The sequence below is a fragment of the Nelusetta ayraudi genome, unplaced genomic scaffold (assembly GCF_046127955.1).
Source record: "Nelusetta ayraudi isolate G7.1 ecotype Tasmania unplaced genomic scaffold, CSIRO-AGI_Nayr_v1 ptg000028l, whole genome shotgun sequence".
Taxonomy (NCBI): domain Eukaryota; kingdom Metazoa; phylum Chordata; class Actinopteri; order Tetraodontiformes; family Monacanthidae; genus Nelusetta; species Nelusetta ayraudi.
The window spans coordinates 3,932,988-3,951,867 of NW_027466078.1; the positions used below are offsets into that span (position 1 = coordinate 3,932,988).

The 18,880-nt window shown below is 47.1% G+C and overlaps 1 protein-coding gene across 1 annotated transcript in view; it reads right to left on the reverse strand.

Annotated features, from left to right (window-relative positions):
- The window catches only part of col5a2a (collagen, type V, alpha 2a), a 33,285-nt gene extending 15,796 nt beyond the window's left edge, over window positions 1-17,489 (reverse strand). Inside the window, exons 1-6 of the mRNA XM_076030593.1 lie at window positions 17,129-17,489; window positions 1,201-1,422; window positions 1,020-1,051; window positions 891-923; window positions 760-792; window positions 510-563 (exon numbers count right to left, since the gene is read on the reverse strand). Coding sequence (XP_075886708.1) covers window positions 510-563; window positions 760-792; window positions 891-923; window positions 1,020-1,051; window positions 1,201-1,422; window positions 17,129-17,204 — 450 coding nt within the window. The 5' untranslated portion in view covers window positions 17,205-17,489. The remainder of the gene's footprint in view (window positions 1-509; window positions 564-759; window positions 793-890; window positions 924-1,019; window positions 1,052-1,200; window positions 1,423-17,128) is intronic.
- Between the last annotated feature and the right edge of the window lie 1,391 nt (window positions 17,490-18,880).

Below are 18,880 nucleotides of genomic sequence, written 5' to 3' on the forward strand. Positions count from 1 at the left end.
TCCATCAAGAGGAGTGCAGTCATTCCTTTAATGTGCTGTTTTTTTTTTCTTTTTACCAGGCAACTTGATCAAACACGAGTTTGTTTGTTTTTCTTCACCTTGCCCTTGAAACAAAATATGCATCTCAGTGCATACATCGCAAGGTTTTTTTTTTTATTTTTTATCCAATTTAGCGTCGTATCCACAAAGGAGGACGAACGACGAGTCAGGAAGCGCACCTTCACCGCCAGACGTTGAATTCCTCAGTTGAATTTACACACACCTTTACTGACGTCCTCTTGAAGAGGAAGTGTAACATGTTCGCCGCTTGCTAACAGCAACACGAACATTAATAAACAGTGGAAACACGCTGACAAACAAAACTGCGCCTGGTTTTGTCTGGAGTCGTTTACAAGCTGTCAAATTGCGTGCGGACGTGTACGCAAACTCTTTTGTGGGTCCGCGCCGCTGTTTCGAATGAGGCGTATATACGTTTGTTCTCCCCCATTTCCTGTGTGCGCGTGACCTACAGGCCTTCCTTTGTTTCCACGGGATCCTCTATCTCCTGAGTGGCCTGGGGGTCCCTGTCATTGGAAACAAAAGCAGAGGCAGAGAGAGAGAGAGAGAGAGAAAAAAAGAAGGAATGAGAGCACGAAAGAGCGCGAGAGACTGAACACCGAGGAGCGTAACAGGAGCAGGTTACAGGCTCTTAAGACTGCCCTCTTGTGCCATCTAGTGTCGGCTCAGGCGGCGAGAAATGAGTCACAGCGTGAAGCTCACCATTGGTCCGGGGCGACCTCTGATGCCAGTCACCTGCAGGGAGCAGACAGAGAGTTTACAGCAGCCTGTTTGCAGCACAGCAATTAACACGTCATCATTTTGGGAGGAATGAAAGAGAAGAAAACACATACGAATGGGACGTCTCCGGGCTCTCCCTTTTGACCCTGTGCCAAAAAATAAAGGCATTAAATCAATTACAATCCCTGCAGTAATGAACGAAACGTGTATGTGTGTGTATGTGGCAACAAAATGTGGCTTACCCTGTAGACCACACTGCCACCACCTCCACCACCTACAGCAGGGGAGGAATACATGGCAGCATTACGACATCGCACAAGTGATGACATCGGGACGCATTTTTCAAGATCTCTCCCTCTTTTTTGAAAGAATTTGTGAGCATTCACTAACACACATATGTTGTGCGTCAGCACGGTGTCTCACCGTAGCTGCCCTCTCTGCGGTCGGTGGACGCGTCCGATTGGCAGACGGGGCAGCACTCGCCGTCGGGGACGTGCATCTTCTCGCAGTTGCTCAGGTCCTCGCACTGGATCTCGTCACAGAGGACCTGGCCGTTGTCGCACACGCAGATGCGGCATGGTTCCGGTTTCCAGATGTCCTTGTTGGTGTACACCTGGCCGTCAGCCGTGCAGCTCATCTCATCGCCTGAGGTACAAGAGAGGGAGAAGGACAATTGTCAACTGTGTTGTGTGCTAAACTTTTCCTTTCTCATCCAGTCCAAATCAGCCGCGGGCCGATAAACAACTGCTTCTTGTTTATTTCAGGCCCTTTTTATTCTTGGAGGCCTTAGAGCAAGAATGTGCTGTTTTAAATTTGCTCTCTTTGGTTTTTCATAGGCCTGTGTTTCTGTTGAGATATTTGCTTTTTGGACAACACTGCAAGAAAACATTATAAATACAAGGTACATCAAATTTTAGAAGGGTAGATTTGATTTTCCTCCGGAAAACCAAGCATCAAAAAACGTGACAAAGCCGTCTTGCCAATTTCAAATAGAACAACATGGAACAGAAACCAGGAAGCAATGTCGTCTGGCCGCCTTATAAGTCCCCAGAGGAAGGCAAAGCATTGATACAGGAAGTGACAAAACACAGCATCACATAAAGGTTACTGGTATGCTAGCTGCATGCCTCACTGTGTTACTTTGACAGTGTTGACCCACAGCACGCTGCACAGCCTCTCAAAGGAGGTTAAAAGAGACGGTCTGGAAAACACGCAAGCAGAGTCTGCGGCGGTCAGACATGAGGTCACTTCCTTCTGAGTCAGCGTCTGAAAGACCCGACCGATGCTCAGAAGATAATGTGTGCAGCTGCAGGTAAAACTTCCACCAGACCAGACCCCCCTTTTTTTTTTCTATCCGAAGAATTTTTTTTCCTTCAGAACGGTGGTCACAGCGGTGCCAGTGATGAACCCTGCCACCGCAAGGCCCGCGGGCTGTGGGTTTGAATCTGGCCAGGCGCCGTTCTGTGTGGAGTTTGCATGTTCTCCCATGTGTCTGCGCAGGTTCTCTCTTGCTAACTGTGCGCATTAGCCCGAGTGGCAGCTCTGAATCCACTCCGGGTGCGGTCCGGCTGTGTGACTCTCTTTGTTTGGCTCTGTGATGAACTGGCGAGTCCAGTAACCCCGAGTTATGATAGAAGATGGATGGATGTTCTTCATAAATGACCCCGCAGAAAATAGCCATCGCTGGAAACAGGAAACAGATTTAAAAGTAACAAGAATGCTAATTCTACTAAGGTGGGTCCTGCTGTTTGTATAAAACATCTTGGCGTCTTTGTGCGTGTTTAACGCACCAACTCTGCTCGTTACCTCTTCAAAGTTGAATGGTGTTGCGCCACCTGCCGTAAACAGCAGGTGGCAGCTCTGAGCTACACACCGCAGGTAAGTCAGGTCACACAGCGGGCCTCCCAAAGAGGCTGCAGAGAGGAACCCCCAGCCGACTAACTGTCCCAAAGTCACGCGACGCTAACAGAGGATTGTGATTTCAGAGATGCGATTCCTTCCTGGATGGGCCCAAAAAGCATCCGACTGAGGAGTCAGACACCCCGGTGAAAGGCGTAGGGCGACGTGTTTTAACACAGTTCAATTGCATATTTACTTTTGGCTGAGACAAGCCAGCACACGGTGAAGGCCACATTATTACTTGGCAGCTCTTGACATTTCATCTGCGAGTCAAAGGGAGAGAGCTGCGCTGTGTGCGATCGTCGCAGCAGGGCCGCAAACAAAGGTCCCTCATTAAGTTTGCCCAAGACTCAGACATGAAATAGCAAAAATGTGTGTGGAAAAAAATACAACCTCACAAAAAAAAAAAAACACGCACAAAAACACGGATTATGTACAAAAGTTACAATATTTTAAATAGTATCAACTATCAGCAGTGACGGCCTGTTACAGCAGCATTAATGGGTGAAAGGAATGTCATCCTTCTAATTCTAATTCCAGATAGATTGTTTTTCAAAACTACGTGTTTGGAAGTTTAAAGCATCACATTTGAGGCTCAGCTAGTGTAAGAACAGTGCAATTAGAAATACGACCAAGACTAAACAATGAACCCGCACCAGAGGATTTAGCTTAAACTCAGATCTGAATCACTGGGGCTCTAAAGTTCAAAGAGACACTCGGCACACTAACAAACCACGTTGTGAATCACAATGACACTGCAACATCTGAACAAAACTGGAGCCCTTGAAATAAAAACAAGAACGAAACGAGACAGAATGGATCCAAATGTAAGTGTAACCAGCCTTTTGGTCGGACCTTCTGGGTTCTGAAGGTGTTAACTCATATGTGATAGAAATGACATGCCCTAGTATGCCCTAGTGAACAGCAGTCAACCCGTGTGCCTGACCAGATCATAATGAGTTCCTTCTGTTGCAGTGGGCCTGTTGTTTTCCGCTATTGTTTGGGATGTCATGGTGATGTCCACCGATAGCACTACTGCGACAGGCCTGTTTCAAATAAAGAACCAAAATGTATTGCTTTTCATCAAACTGATTCAAACAAATACGGCCTGGTCTCTAGATCCATACACTGGTTATTCTTGGCGACTGAGAAATATCTACCCCTGCGCTAACATCTGCTGTCTTTCCTGGTTTTATAATATATTAGCAATTCAAAAGAACTGCTCTAACTTGTGCCCTTTCAAAGTAGAAGAAAAGACAGTTTGTCCAGCACGTGACTGCCTTTGTCTTGATTTCCTCGAAGTGACTTCTAAGATCAAATTTGCTGACTGCTGCTCGGGGTCGCTTTGCTAAGTTTTGTTGACGTGACTTTCAACAATTTAGATTCGCCCTCAAACAAGCTGCTTTGCCCCCTTCCAGGGGGGTCTTATTCAGGCAGGTAATGCCCAAGCAGAGTCCTTATCACTGCCAAGCAATAAAAAAAAAAAAAAAAAATCCTCATCTGAAATGTCTCGTGTCCGCTTCAGAGGCGACGTGGCTGAGGAACAATTTGTCCTGTTCAGCTTCGCGGGACATTTCAGTCTGTGTTTGAACTGGATTTGGAAGGGCGAACGGATTTTAGAGTGGTCTTAAAAAAAAACAAAAAAAAACAAAAAAAAAACCCACAAGCTCAGAGGTGTAGGATGAGGGAGGGATTCGGGGGGGGGGGGGATTTCACTTTTTCCCCTCCTCGCGGCTAATTCACTGCAGGTTCCACACTTTTCCACAGGCGTCGTAAAAACGTGCAGTTTTATCGTGACGTCGACGGGCAGGCATGTTTCCTCCAGACAACCGGCGACTGGCCGCGCCGAGTTTTCCACTAGTCAGCAAGGAGGTTCAGACGGCTTCCTCCAGCTTTGCTCGAACAAATGAGTCACGCACAGACCCCGGACGCATTAGCGAGCAAAAAAAAAAAAAAAAAAAAGTCGGGGGAACACGTCCTAATCGTCGGGATGGAAAAAAAAAATAGATAAATAAATAAACTTTTACCTGGTAACATCGTGACACTTATTTGGCCGCTGTGACGACCGAAACTACGGTAGTTTATGGACTTTAGCTTGGCTGAGGTAGAAATACGAGGCCTTGAGGGGAAACGCTGTGCAGCCCTGAGCTGAAGGGGTTCAAATCTGACCTTATGGAAACAATGATGTACGCAAAGATGGAATTCTCATTTCCTTTCCTTTCCTTTCAGGAGGGGAGGAGGGGTGGAGAGTGAGGGGAGTCTCGGCGGGTGGGGGGGAGGGGGGGGGGACACAAGCAAACCCAAGTTCAGGCCCCACACTAATGGTCCCAGTGTGGTCTCATCTTCAACGAGACTGTGATGAGGACTTTGTTTCCATCTAGTAACCCAGCCCGGGTCCTGGTCCAGATGACTTACAGCTGCCGAGGGGCGGCCCTGTACAGCTGCTGCGCTTCCCTGCCTGCTCCGAGAGCCTCCGTGTCAGGGCCCAACATAAATCTCCCCGCCCGCTGCAGAAGACTGTAAAAGCGGGTTCTTAACAGGCCGGGACCTCGGCCTTATCAGCATGACATGTCACTGGTTGGATGGCACTGTTTTTCTTCCAGAGTAAACCTGAGACTTCCTGTTTTTTCTCTCTCTCTCTCTCTCTCTTTCTACTATTTTAGATTTTGCAAGCTTTTGTGTAGACAAGGGCTTGAAATCCGAAAGAGGGCTCGAGTTTGAACATGCGCCTCACCTCTGCTCCTTCAAACAAAGCCCACTGTCTCAGGGGAGGGGCCGGGAGCTCGGGCCAGGAAAGTTGAAATGAATAAGCAGCTCGCTGATTACACGTCTAGGCCTTTCCATCAACAGGCCCCCATCTCCTTTGGCCTCTCTCTTTAAAGAGGTGACCACAGCTATGAGCCTGTTCTCATCCCAGGTTCAGGCCTGGGACGGCTGTGGTTTTGCTAAATTGCCCACCCCCAACCCCCCCCTTAACTGTTTAACAGACTTTTTTTTCGGATGTGAATCATCACCGTCATGTTGTTCCGCAGCTTGGAAAACTCAATGTGCTCCCGTGGTGCGAGCCGCCATTTTGAATCCAGGAAAACCGACAGAAAAACGCGTTCAATTGAGAGCGGCGGGCGAGCAGAATTAAGGGCGCAGTTTCAACGCTTCACCTCCCAATAGTGTTTTCTGTTGCCTTGTTGCGACAACGGATCGGAAGTGATTTGCCGAAGGCACTGAAAACGTTGTAGTAAGCACGCCAGGCCAGTAGTTGGCAATGTGGGCTGATTATCTGGCGTGTGGAGAAGTCGAGACTGGGTGGAGACGTCACATCACAATGCCTTATGGACCATTGCCACTATTTGAGTGGACAGGCGTCTTTGACCTGGACTCTTAAGTACTCTTAACTAGCTTAGCTGTCGATGTGAGAAAATTCACTTCATGATCAACAGAACCAAATGGAAAAATTGAAATTCCCTGTGCAGACAAGTTTTGTCTTCGCCGATTGCGAAAATGGTGAATAGAATGTTCACTTAAGTGTAAAGATTCACATTGCAGCGTGGTAGTCTGCCGGTTGTAGTGTTCATCGCACTAATTTGTGAATGGCAATTAGGAAATACGTTTCATACATAAGGGCAAAGCATGACGTCAGCGATCTCAAAACTTTCAAAAACGACCAACCAGTTTACAGAGGAATTTCACAAGACCTTTCACCACAAAATATAATTTTAGGTAATATAAAATCCTGCTTAAATGTTAAGAGGAAGGCAAAAAAAATAAATACTTGTGTTTCCTCCAAAAGCTTTTGACCTGTGACTAATTGAAAACGTATGATATTTTGGGTACCGATCAAATGACTCTATGTCTTTCGAGTCATTTGGGGAAAAACAATTTAAGGCAAATGTGCTTTTTGTTTTTTATGAGCCGAACACACTGCTGGACAGATAAGCGTGCTGTGGAAAGAAATCGTTTGCTGTGTGAGAAACTAGAAAACACAAGCTGTTAAAATGCAACTACACGTCAACAACAGGAACCCTCTCCTGAAAAACCTTCAAGGTCAGGGATCAAAGCTGAGCAAAGCCAGAAGAAAAACCTCTGATGTGAACAGTTTCACCTTCTTGTCTCCATACCAGGATAACAAAAGCCTGCAAGTGATTTGACAAGTCAGACCCACCCAATTGCATAAAATTTCCAAATGAAATTGCAAAAAAAACACAATTCCCTTAGCCAACCACAAACACACTAGAATGATTTGGTTTGTGCCGACTGGCTACTGTTGCAGCTGCTGTGGCCTGAGGTTGAGGTGAAAGGACTAATTGCAGCTCAAAGCACTGAAATATACGTTGAACTCCGCCAGAAGGAGCAATTAGAAATGCCTCCTCACAAAAAGTCCCGGGGTCATACATGTGGCTCTCGCCGCACCTTGACCTCGCTGCTAGCGTGTTTTCCGATCAATCTTGTCTCACATTCGGCTGGTCCGCGTTCGGGGCAACGTGGAGGAGGAAAGTGGTTGACGTCAGACATTCCATTTTTTACCAGAGCAGAGCGTTTAACATATACAAGGGGGTCGCAGCGCCCCGGTGTTTTACATCAGCCGAGCGCACAGCCAGATGTGCTAGAGATAAACGGTGGACTGTGTACACTGCGGAGCTGCAGTGGGAAGCTGTTGTCAGGACAATGCGCTCCGGCTGCTCGGAAGGACTTGAAGGAAGCACAATGGAGTTTGGAGAGATAGATGGAGAGAGAAGAAGCACTCCATTGGGGGAGATGTGAAACCAGTGAAAACGATGCAGAATGCTCTACATCGAAGCTCCGTTCCAGGAAGTACGTGTGCTCTCAACACATCCCGAGCGTTCTGGCTCTGTTCGCTTCGGAGCGAAGAAACAACACAAGAACTGCAACAAAACTTTGTTGAAATGAATTACTGTTTAAGGGACAGTTTTAGGGATTCATACAGAAACACATCTCAGTTTGATGTTAACCTCTGCTATTATCAAAAATGACCATTAAAATAATAATTCAGGAACAAAATCACAACAAATGTTGAAGGAAAGACAGAATTACAAAGAATAAAGCCTTGGTGTTTCTTCATGGAGCAAATTAAAGCTTTATTTCTGCTGCAGCCAGTGACAGGAATTCTCTTTAAATTATTCCACTTTCAGCAGACCTATTTTAGTACAAAATGGTCTCATGTACATCTATCTTCTTCTTATTGTGTCCCTGTCCTACAGTGTGCCAAACATTGCTCACAATGCTGAAATTACAGGAAAAAAAAAATCTGTAAATAATCAAAAGCAACAAATGTTTTACCACATTCTAAATTGCAGAAATATAAAACTTACTTCACCAATACCAGAAGTATGCTGTGTCAACATGGCACAACAACCGGCGCCTGTTGAAACCTCCCACTTGATGCCTAACCAATGCCACCAACCCAGTGCATGCCGGGAGTTCCAGTGTTCAGTCGGGACTCAACGGCTTCGGAAACTTTTCCTCATTGAAAAACAAGTCTGGGTGGCAGGAGCCGGCCGATGGGTCGCACATGTCTCACCATCGCCGCGCTCCTCCGTGCAGGTCTGGGGCGGGTGGCGGTGGGGGGGCGGTGGTGGCGGCTTTGACGTGTTTTATGAGGCATCCTATACTGGTGTTTAAGAGTGGGGCCCTGAAGGCAGCGCAGCCCTTCTCCCCTCCACATTTCGTCTGACCTCAGTTCAAGGATGCCGTGTCATCCGAAGCACATGGCCGCCAGAGGCTCCTGCCTGGCTCGAGCCTGGCTTCTCCTTTGCGCACTGGCCTGCCTTCGCCCATATCTCACTCCCACAAATCACCCTTCTCCTTCCTGAAACTGTTCCCCCCGTCTCCATTTTGTTGCAGGAGAAGCTCTGAAGAAGGATGACGCAACGGCTCATCATCCACCGTGGAGGAGCCTCGGGCCAGGGTGTTTCCCCATAAATATTTACAGCAGCTTCTCTCAGGCGCCCTATCTGATTGCATGCCTGCTGTTTCATTTACATTGGGCTGCGTGAGCTAGCTTACGTTTCTTTGCCGGGTTGAACGCGCACCGTTGTCGGCCCCGGTTACTCTTTGAACTATTTCTAAAGTTTGCTGAATGCCACAGTTTCTGTATTATTATCATTTGTCATGTATGAACACACTGGATAGAAAGAATTAAATTGCAAATGGCTCACACGTAATAGCGGAACCCTCCAAAAAATATCGGAAGTTAATTTCGGAGGATAAAGGGGGTTTTAATGGGAGTCATCAAGACCCCAATTGTTTTTTGATGGTACAAAGAGGGTCCTTAACTGCGCGAGATGCAACTTTTAGTACAACGAGTCCGCAACTCCGACAGGGTTCAGGGGTGTGGAGAAGCTTTGGAAAGCAGTTTTGGAACTCTGTAAAGAAAACAGCGTCTGAGCAGAAGGGTTAGACCAGAGAGTCCTGGAAACCTTCGTAGATTCGCCTGATTTGGTCTTAATCCAGGATCATCCCAGTAGTGGAAACAATGGTTAAAAGCCAGGTAAGCTACAACAACTGTGAAGCAACTTTTAGTTCTTTATTTCTGCTCTGGCAGCAGCAGGTCCGTGTTTTTCTTCCCTCAAATCAAACTGATAGAAGCCTCCAGAGCCAGAGTAAATAAAGCAGTAGGTTAAAAACTGGGCTGGCTCCAGCAGTTCAGACCACAAGGGACCGTGCTACAGCGTTAATCTAATCCTACACAGAGAGACCCCTCACCGTGATGACATCACCTCGGCTAAAGATCCCCCTAAGGGACACACACACACACACAATTCATCACTTTCCCTTTATAGCCGAATGCAGCCCTTGAAGTTTTTACGGCGGCCTTTTTCAGCGGAGGCCGGAGTCACACACAGACCCACAGAGGTGATGAGGTCAGGAGGTCACCGCCAGGACGGGTTTCATCCCATCGAGGTCGCCGAGGTCTGATTTCAAATAGAGGAGCAGCCGCTGGGAAAGCTAATAACCGAGTGTGGGCACGCACACCTCGCTCACCGTTATTGCTTTCGTGCTTCTTTTAATGGAAAAAAAAAAAAAACATCAAGGGAGATTCTGATGGAAGTGGTGTTGAAACACAGAACAAGCTGCAAGGAAACTGGTGACACTGACTTTATGGGCACAACAGGAAATGAAATTGATTCAACATTGTTACAAAGATCAATCCAAAGTCAGGCTAAACCACTTTATACTCCACTATAGATGCACTTCTTAGTTTTTTTTTCTATGCATTTCTATGCATTCCTTAATATCAGTAGATTCAATTGATTCAATTTAGAGGAACGCAACTGCACACATATACATACATTTCCTATATTAAAATATATGAAATACTAGTCCGCCTTTTGATAAACAAGAGATGGAAAGGCTGGATCATCCAGCGCGGTCCTGTTTTTATGTGCATCTTGAATGCGCTGCGGCGCTGCCACGGGGAGCTGTTTCTTGGCTGGCGTGCAGCAGTTTGTTTGCCGAGACCCCTCCCTTCCATCCAGCCAGGCGCATATTTGATCCAGCATGTCATCGGCAGCTGCGCGCGCCTTCCGAAAAGGCAGAATCCAAGAACAGCAGAGGCTGCATTCGAGCCCAAAATCACGAGCTGACCTACTTCGATCATTGCGGAGAGTGAGGGATACTTTGGGAGAGTGCCAGGAGCAACTTCTAGGAGATTCACTATGGGAGAATTTGTTGTCACTGGAAGGGATGAACCACGATGTTTTGAATGTCATCCACTGACGCTGAGACATGCGCGCTCTTTCCAGGGGAAATTCCCATTTGATAAGACTTCCTGTGTTCGAGTCGGACCTGCCTACTGAGATAAATGCACAGGAGGGTTTAGAAAATGAGACATTGTACCAACGAGATTCCTGTCCTCTGCAACGCATCCTCATTCTTCTGTTCTCTTCCTCTCTGGAATTCCTTTCACCCTCGAGACATCTCTTCTATTTTCCCCACTGTCATGCCAAACCGAATGCGTTCCCCCTGATAAGGCGGCCAAGTCTTTTTTGAAAGAACGGAAGTTCGAGGCGCAATGGCGGAACCGTGGGATTACGACGGCAAATAAAGAGCGACGTGACTCACAATGCAGCCCCAGCTGTATAAACCTGTGGCATTTGTTTGTGCCGAACTGGCGGGGCTGACGAAGACACGTCCGAGCCGAGACGTCCACACCGGAGAAATTACAAGCTAGCAGCGCTGCAGGACACTGTTACCCGGAGAAAAAGACACGCTGCGGCACTTTAATCCAATGCATATTTGCGGAAACCCACGGTGTGTTATAATTTCGGAGACTCTCAAATCCTGAACCAGCACTTGCCTTTGTTCCTCCAATTCATCCGCCCCTTGACAATGTTTCTAAGTAAAAATTAGCAAGAAATTGACTGTGCCAATGAAATCGCTTCCTATTCAACATCAGTTTTACAGACACTTCCCCTGAAGCTGGGCAGAATATTGTAAGAGTAAAAAGTTGACATGCTGTTGCTTAGTTCACTCTGCATTCTATTTCCCGTATCAACTGTTAGCTGCGGTGATAACTGACTTGCCTTATCAGCCAAATCATTGCCAGTCACACACAATTAGCTGGTGCTAAATGCTAAAATTAGCTTTATTTCAGAAGCATTTCTAGGACGTTTCAGCAGTCTTAAAACTAATTTAGTTGGCTTTACCGAGAGCTTGTGCTCTCAGGCTATTACTGTTCTTTGGTTTTAGATCATGGGTGATGGGATGTGAGAGAAAAAAACTAAACAAAACACCATCTTACCTTATTTAAAGGTTAAAAAAAAAACGTACATTTGTATCGCTTAATGTGGAAAAAGAAGGTATGTCAAGACTAGATTGCTAGCGTTAACTTTAGTAATTCTTTGCCATAATGCAACAGAGGTCTCTACATTTTGTGTAGGTCAAGAGAAGACACACTATCATTATAAAATAATATTGGTGCATTATTACACCTTGAACTCAGTGACACTCCCTCCCATTCCAACACTTTTCTGCAGCAGCCTTATTCCTTCATTTGATGACATAATTTAGGTTAAATGGTGGCTATGAGTCACCAACTTAAAGCAGACTTTTCCACAAGGCTTCAGCCCAGCAATGCGTCAAAAGGGTCCGTGCATGCGGGAACAGTGACTCTCGCGTGCAGCCAGCTGCCAAAGGACAGCACAAAGTCACATTGTGTGGCAAGAATGTCCCGTTTCTCCACTGAAAGAAGCTACTTTCTCAGAAGACACTGAGAAACAGGTTCTTGCCTCTTCCCCCCCGACTACCCCATCAATCGCAAAAGGACCATGATTAGAAAGAAAACTTGTGTTTTGTTATTTTGTCGCCCTCATGGAATTCAAGCAGCAAAACTTTTGACGTTTCGGAAAACAGCGCCTGTCAAGGTACTGGCAGTACTGCATGTCTCCAGCGCTGTGTGTGTGTTGGAATTACCCAGAGCCAAGTTCCTCTCCCTCCCGCTGCCGAACATAAGCCTCTTGGCGAATCCGTTTATTTGTGATTGAAGACAATAATCATAGTTCTTCTTGGCAATCCTGTGATAGAGCTGCAGTTTCATGATTATTTATGACTTTTCATCCAACCTATTCAAAGTGCAAACTAATTGTTTGTGTGTTTCATACTGTGTACTTGGTTTTCAACAATGTGGTAAAACAGTGTTCCAGTTTAATGTCTGCATACCATGCAACTTCAACGGACCATCTTCAGAGCCTCTGCTATATTCATCGCAGCTCTCTGGTTGAGACTCATACTGCCTGATATATGAAGCATAAAATATGCATGGAGCAAGTCTGGACAGTAATCCAAAATGTGATCCAACTTAATGGGGGCATTCTTCACATGGAGTTAACAAATATCACCGGTTTTGTTGGAGGACAATACTTCTAATACAGGACCATACTTCTCCCCCACCGTTCGACTGGGTAAGCCTTATCACGGCAGCGCTATCTCGGGGCACTTTTACATGTTGAGGCATTACTTCAACCGCCTGCAGTGGTGCGTTTCCCTTTGGCTACAGCCGGACCACCTGGATGTCAACAAACAGCGACCTCCGGGCCACTGGCCGCATTTATACGAGGCATCTCACCATCGAGCCACTCAGCTGTCCAGCAAGTTCTTAAGGGCACTAAACTTAACTTAGGCCGCATTGCTAACCCTTGTCGCCCACAAACACCCATGTAGCTACACTTGTTCACCCATGCGCACTTGTAATATGCACAAGCTCGCGACAACTTAGAATTTGGGTTGGACCACAACCTGCAATTATGGCTGAAAGTCGCCATTTTGCGGCATGTTGAACAAGTGCAGGAGTGCAGCGGCCAAGAGCGCCGCCAGACAACTTTATTGCATCTGTAAGACGCAGGGTTTCATCTTTACAATGCAATTAAAGAAGAAATCACACACACAACGTAACATCAATCTTGTTTTACATCACAGGCACAATTTGTCTGGTCTGGTCTTGATCTAAAATTTAAAAAAAAAACAAATGAAAATTTATTTCAGTTCCCCACAGAGAGCAACAAGACCCTTCTTGGAACATTCAAACTGTTCTAATCTGAAGATGAAAATCAATTAATGCAGTCTTTGAAGGGTCACCGTGGGGTAGGGGTGACAGTGAGTGTGTACGTGGCGAGCGCACCGGGACCCCCCGACCTCCAGAGGATGAGCTTTAAGAGGCAGAAGTCCTCCTGATCTCCTGGAAAAACTACAAGCAGCTGTATCAACAGACTGCAGCGGCATGCAGCAGTCGTGGCTGGCCTTGCCCTGATGGATGTGTTTGTTTTGTTGCTTTTGCGGGGATATTCCCCTTCTCTTGGAGAAGCTCTTTGGTAACACAGGCTTTTGCTGGAAGGGAAAGAAAAAGTGCAAAAGCTACATTTCCCACAATACAACAATGTCTTAATTCAGACCCTGCCCGTCTGCTGTATTGCAGACTTTTCATTTGAATTGGGTTCTTTTCCCAACCTTTAAAAACCAACCCTCCAAACCACAAAGATATTATTCAACCGTTTTAAATCCTTCTGAGGTTTCTGGCTGCCGCACTTACAAAATCAACAGTCTAAGATGGCGCAGACTGCAGACGAATGGCGCTTCCAACATGTTTTTAATTAAAATCAAATGGCAGCACTGCAAGAAGGCCGGCCCTGCTTGCGTTTACGTTCTGTTCTGTCATCCTCCCGCGCGGACACGTTAGCGGGATGACAGGGCAGGTCGCTGCGCAAAGTGTCAATCAGGAAGCACGGGACATTTTGGGTGGGTGGGTGGCTGTGTGGGTGTGGCCAACTGTCGGGGCTTTCAAGCAAATAATTGCTTTAACTTGAACCCGGCAGACTTGAGTTTAAAGCGGCGGGGGGGGGGGGGGGGGGGGGGGGGGGGAGGGGAGAGGGGTGTCAAAGTCATCGCCCAAGATGTCCCACCGTCACACTCGGGTCACTCTCAAGCTAGATTGAAGAAGATCCGTCTGACATTAGCTGCTGCGCCCCTGCACCTTCAATTCCTGCCAGAAGTACTTAAAAAAGGAAAAGAGAGGCTCTGAATTATTGCCAAAAAGCTTCTCTTTTCTTTTTTCTAAGCATCTGGAAGCCATCCCGCTCCCAAAGCCTCCATTTTCAAGTGCAATCATTTGGTAGTTCCCATGGACAAAGTCGCAAGCTGCTTCAGAAATGGCCTGTGCCTACCCAACGACACACACACACACACACACACGCACCAGGTGAGACTTAACCAAAACTATCAGTCGAGACAATGAGCAATCAGCGGAGTCCGGCCCCTTTAACTCCGGGAGAAAAGAGGCGTGTAATCAAGTCATAGCTGAAAAATGCAGCATGTGTCTATAATCAAAGCCTTGTGTGGATCCAACCTGGTTGGATTCACATGTTTGGACGTCTGAGCTTTGGGAGAAAACAGCCTTTTTTTTTTTTTTCTCTTTGTCGGTGATGTGGCAAACAGCAACTGGAACCAATTTTCTGACAGGATTTCCTCCGTGTCGGGGCGGTGCATCAGAATGGCGGATTTATATATATACATTCAATTGCACTTTGCCAGTGTGTTTTGCTTAGAGAGAAGGCAGAAAAACGTCATGAGCTCATATGGATTTTGTGCGGTGACTTAATTTTTTTCAATGAGAGACACAATTTTGGAAAGTCATCCAAAGCCGCCACTGCAGTCTCAGAGTGTTGACTCTCTTTGAAGTACGGCGCTACGAGGCATCTTTGAAGATGCTTTACAGCTATGTCAGTGTCTGGGAGGAGCAATGTGCACACACACACACACACACACACACTCACACAGGGACATTCGGATGAATGACCCTTGTGTGTTTTCGTTATTGGAACATTTTTCCAGTGTTCCGTGTGAACGTCCCTCAATCCAACTCAAAATATTATTTGAACTGTATTTTCTGTCCCATTAGTCTGCTCCAGCATCGATGTTTCACTGCGTGAGCTCAAAATCTGTTTCAACGGCTGTATGGTGACCTATATTGTTCCGAACGGCGGCTGACTTTTAAAAAATGCACTGTCAGTATTATCATTGCCATCCTGCTTCGTCCATTTAGCAGCTTGTGTTCTTATGCGAACCGACTCCGCGCGCACATACGGCCACTTGGCTTTCAACCGGAGCCGAATTTCGGACAGATTTAAAAGCTGCAGGGCCGTGTATTGTTCTCATTATGATCCATTGGTTCCCCTTGCTAGACTTTTGAGGTGCGGCCTCCTTTGAATTGTTTCGAATGGGTAAGACGCGTCTGCGCAACTGCCCATTTTAATGAACACATGCCCTTTAAAAACTGTGCAATTTCACACATAAAACCCCTCAGTTAGACACAACAGCCCTCCAAACAGCCACCATTAGGGCCTCTTATTTCAAATGGACACATTTGCATAACTAAAAAAAAGAATAAGGAAAAAAAGGCATCTAAAACAGGGCTCCCAACTCTGGCTGATCAGCTTATGGAAAAATAAGCCTTGTGGAGAAGCTTGGAGCCACAACATACACACTCAGACTTGTCTCCAAGTGGCGGTGAGGAATATTTTCCCCGAGTCTGCAGAAACCCACAAGCCTTTTTATTGTTTTTATTTGGCTGGATTGTCCTTACCTAACCATGTTCTGTGGAAATCTAGATGGCTGTGCTGTTTTGCGCGCGCACGCACGCACGCACGCACGCACGCACGCACGCACGCACGCACGCACGCACGCACGCACGCACACACACACACACACACACACCAACTGTGGGCTGGAGTGGTTCATCCAGAGCCTGTAAATCAGCCTTTTAGAACTCCAACAAAAAGCAGTGCAGACACTGACTGTGTGCATCTGGAGACAGTGTCTTTCTCCAAAAAGAAAAAGCTAAAATGGTAACGCTGCCATATAAAAGCAACGGGTTAAAGCAGGTTTGGCCACTAGGGGTCGCTGTGACTGTGACAAGAGAGCTTAACTTGAGGAGGAAAAGGATTCATTTAGGTGTATTAGACAAATGGGTAACAATCCAGAGGGAGCGACGGCGTTTATTAAAGAAAATAAACTACCCAGCCGAACTCCAGCCCACCACCACCTCTCAGCATGGCTCATGACATCATGTGAAAGAGCAGCGGCCCCTGTGACGACACACTGGAGATCAAACAGTGGGTCTGGCTGGGGTGTGTGTGTGTGTTGGGGAGGGGGGGGGGGGGGTCTTTGAGGGAACTGCAAGTAAAACAAAACCACTCAGGTGTTCCAGCCCCTCGGTGCTGCCAGCTGAAGACACAGGGCTCCAGGTCTCGACAGCATCTCCTCGCGTCTCTCCTCCACATCTGTTCCGAATTCGACCGACCTCGCGAGCTGGCGGGCTGCGCCGCGCGAAATGCGTTTCGCAGATGTACGGCAACAGCCGCGGTCACACTTAATGGATGTTCCAAAAGCTGCAGAACACCGGAGGAATTGCGCCAGAAACAAAAAAAAAAAAAAAAAAGTGAGACGGGAGGAGGTGGGGGGGATGGGGGGGGGACCCACGAGAGGTGCTCATTTCCCTCCTTTGCGCATTTACAACGCCTGGGGGTGACATCACCTTCAATCACTGACAGATGTCCACGGGTCTGTTTCCTGACACACACGGCTGCCCTGCCGGCGGCAGACCATCCACCTGAATTCTGCTAAATCGGCTTTAAACCGCACCGGGTTGCATGTCTCAATCAGGCCCATTAGTCACATGTTTCCGTTGCTCATTACGTTTGCCATCCGCTGGGAAGAGACGGGCATTAATTGCAATTGCAAAAAGCCGCAAGGCAGCAGAACAAAGCAAAGTGGTGCTGCATCACAGGCAAGACAAAAGACAGAAAAGAAGAACAACACATGTTGCTGGAAATCATCTCACAAGTTTGGCCTGACCTAAAACAAGCGCCGCTCGAATGGCAAAGACTCGGCAGGACAAAAGGAGCCATCAAGGAATCACAGTGATGATCAATAAAAGCTTGCTTACCGCTGGTTTGACATGAGACAATCAAAACCTGAGCCACGGAGACGGCCAGAAAAAGGAAAGTCCTTAAATGCATCATGTCTATAGGAAAGACATGAGCCGTCCTTGTGCAGAAAGCAAAAAAAAAAGAGGGGGGGAAAGAATTAAAAAAAAAAATGCCCAGGATATCACTGCAGCAGCATCAAGTCAAGAGTAGCCCTCCCTGTGAGCGAGCGAGTGAGCGAGCGAGCGGACCCAGCCCCGACTGAGCCAGTCCTTTTTTTTTTTCCTTGTGTGTGTAGTTACAGCTTTAAATGAGAAGAATGCTGGCCAGCCTCATTTTCCTCCCCCTTTTGTCAGCCCTCTCCCATAGCCATCCTCTCTCGCAGCCTGTGGGAGAACTACACCCATGTTCACAACTTCTCATACTTTCCAAGTCATTCTCTCTCTCTCTCTCTCCCTCTCTCTCTCTCTCTCTCCCCCCCCCCCCCCCCCCCCCCCCCTCTCTCACCCTGCCACACAATTAAACGTGTCTGGGAGAAACGGTCGAAGACGTTGAAGGGATCAGACAAAGACGGCTGACTTATCTCGATGATTCTGTCTTTTAAATCTCTTTTGTAAAATAAAGAGGTTGCTAAGCAGGATCATAAAAAAAAGTGCCGTTTTATTGCAGTCCGTGGGGCACCCAACAGAGCGAGCTGACGATCCCCCTTTACAAGGCAATGAAGGGCAAGAATAGAGTTTATAACTCTTTTGTTTTTAAGCCGAGAGATTGCAGCCGTCGAGGCCGAACAGACAGAGGAACAGATTGGCCCCCAGGTTGGTTTGCTTGTGCAACGCTTGCCTTGTCTCATACAGTGTGAAACGGGTGAGGAGAAAAGCAAAAACCCGCGCCGTGCACGACGGCCACAGTGGGTGGTCAGGGCTGTAGGTGGCCAACACTGGGAATCCAGGGTGTAAAAAAAAAAAAGAAGAACTCTAAGGTCAGCACCTCTTGACTCATGGTGGGAAAAGCCCGCCTCTGGTTCTTCTGTAGATCTGGACCTGAGTGGGGAGCCTGGCGGCATTAGCAGGGAGCTAATTGTCTAATGCCGGCCCAGTGGTCATTAGTTAGTGAAAGATATCCCTCTTGCCAAATGTACACATGAAATTCCTTATTTGGATCTGCCCCCGTGACTGGGAATGATGAGTCCTCTTCCTCGAACGCATGAAGGAATCTGTTGTGTTTTAATTCCCTGGGCGCCTCCGAACGAAACTCTTCATGTGTCCCTTTGGAAATAAAAACGAGGATGTAGGAGGAACAAGCCAGTCGGAAGAATTCTGAACAGAGTGACTGTCTCATGTCTCTGACTAAGTCCTGGTCAGCAGAGCAGCATGTGCGCGGAAAATAAACTAGGGCTAATTTGGTCAGCCAGCGCTAGTCACGTCTCTTCAAACAGCTCCAAAAACCGGCTGTGTTTTCCTGCTCTTTAGCCGCCACCGTTCAGCAAACCATCAGATATAAACACATTATTTGAATATGATGGTAAACTCATGTCATTGTGTTTTCAGTCTGTGGGTTCTTTTGCAGGCTTTGCTGCAAGGTCCTAAACCAGAAACGTGTGACAGGAAACAGCTGTGAGCCAGGTTCACAAGGCGCTAAAAGCATCAAATGATTGGCCTCCCAGCGCATGTGTGTGTGTGTGTGTGTGTGTGTGTGTGTGTGCGTTGAGGGCAGTAGGGTGGGAGGAGAGAGAGAGAGAGAGAGATAGGGGTGTGCATGGAGAAAGGGAGGGG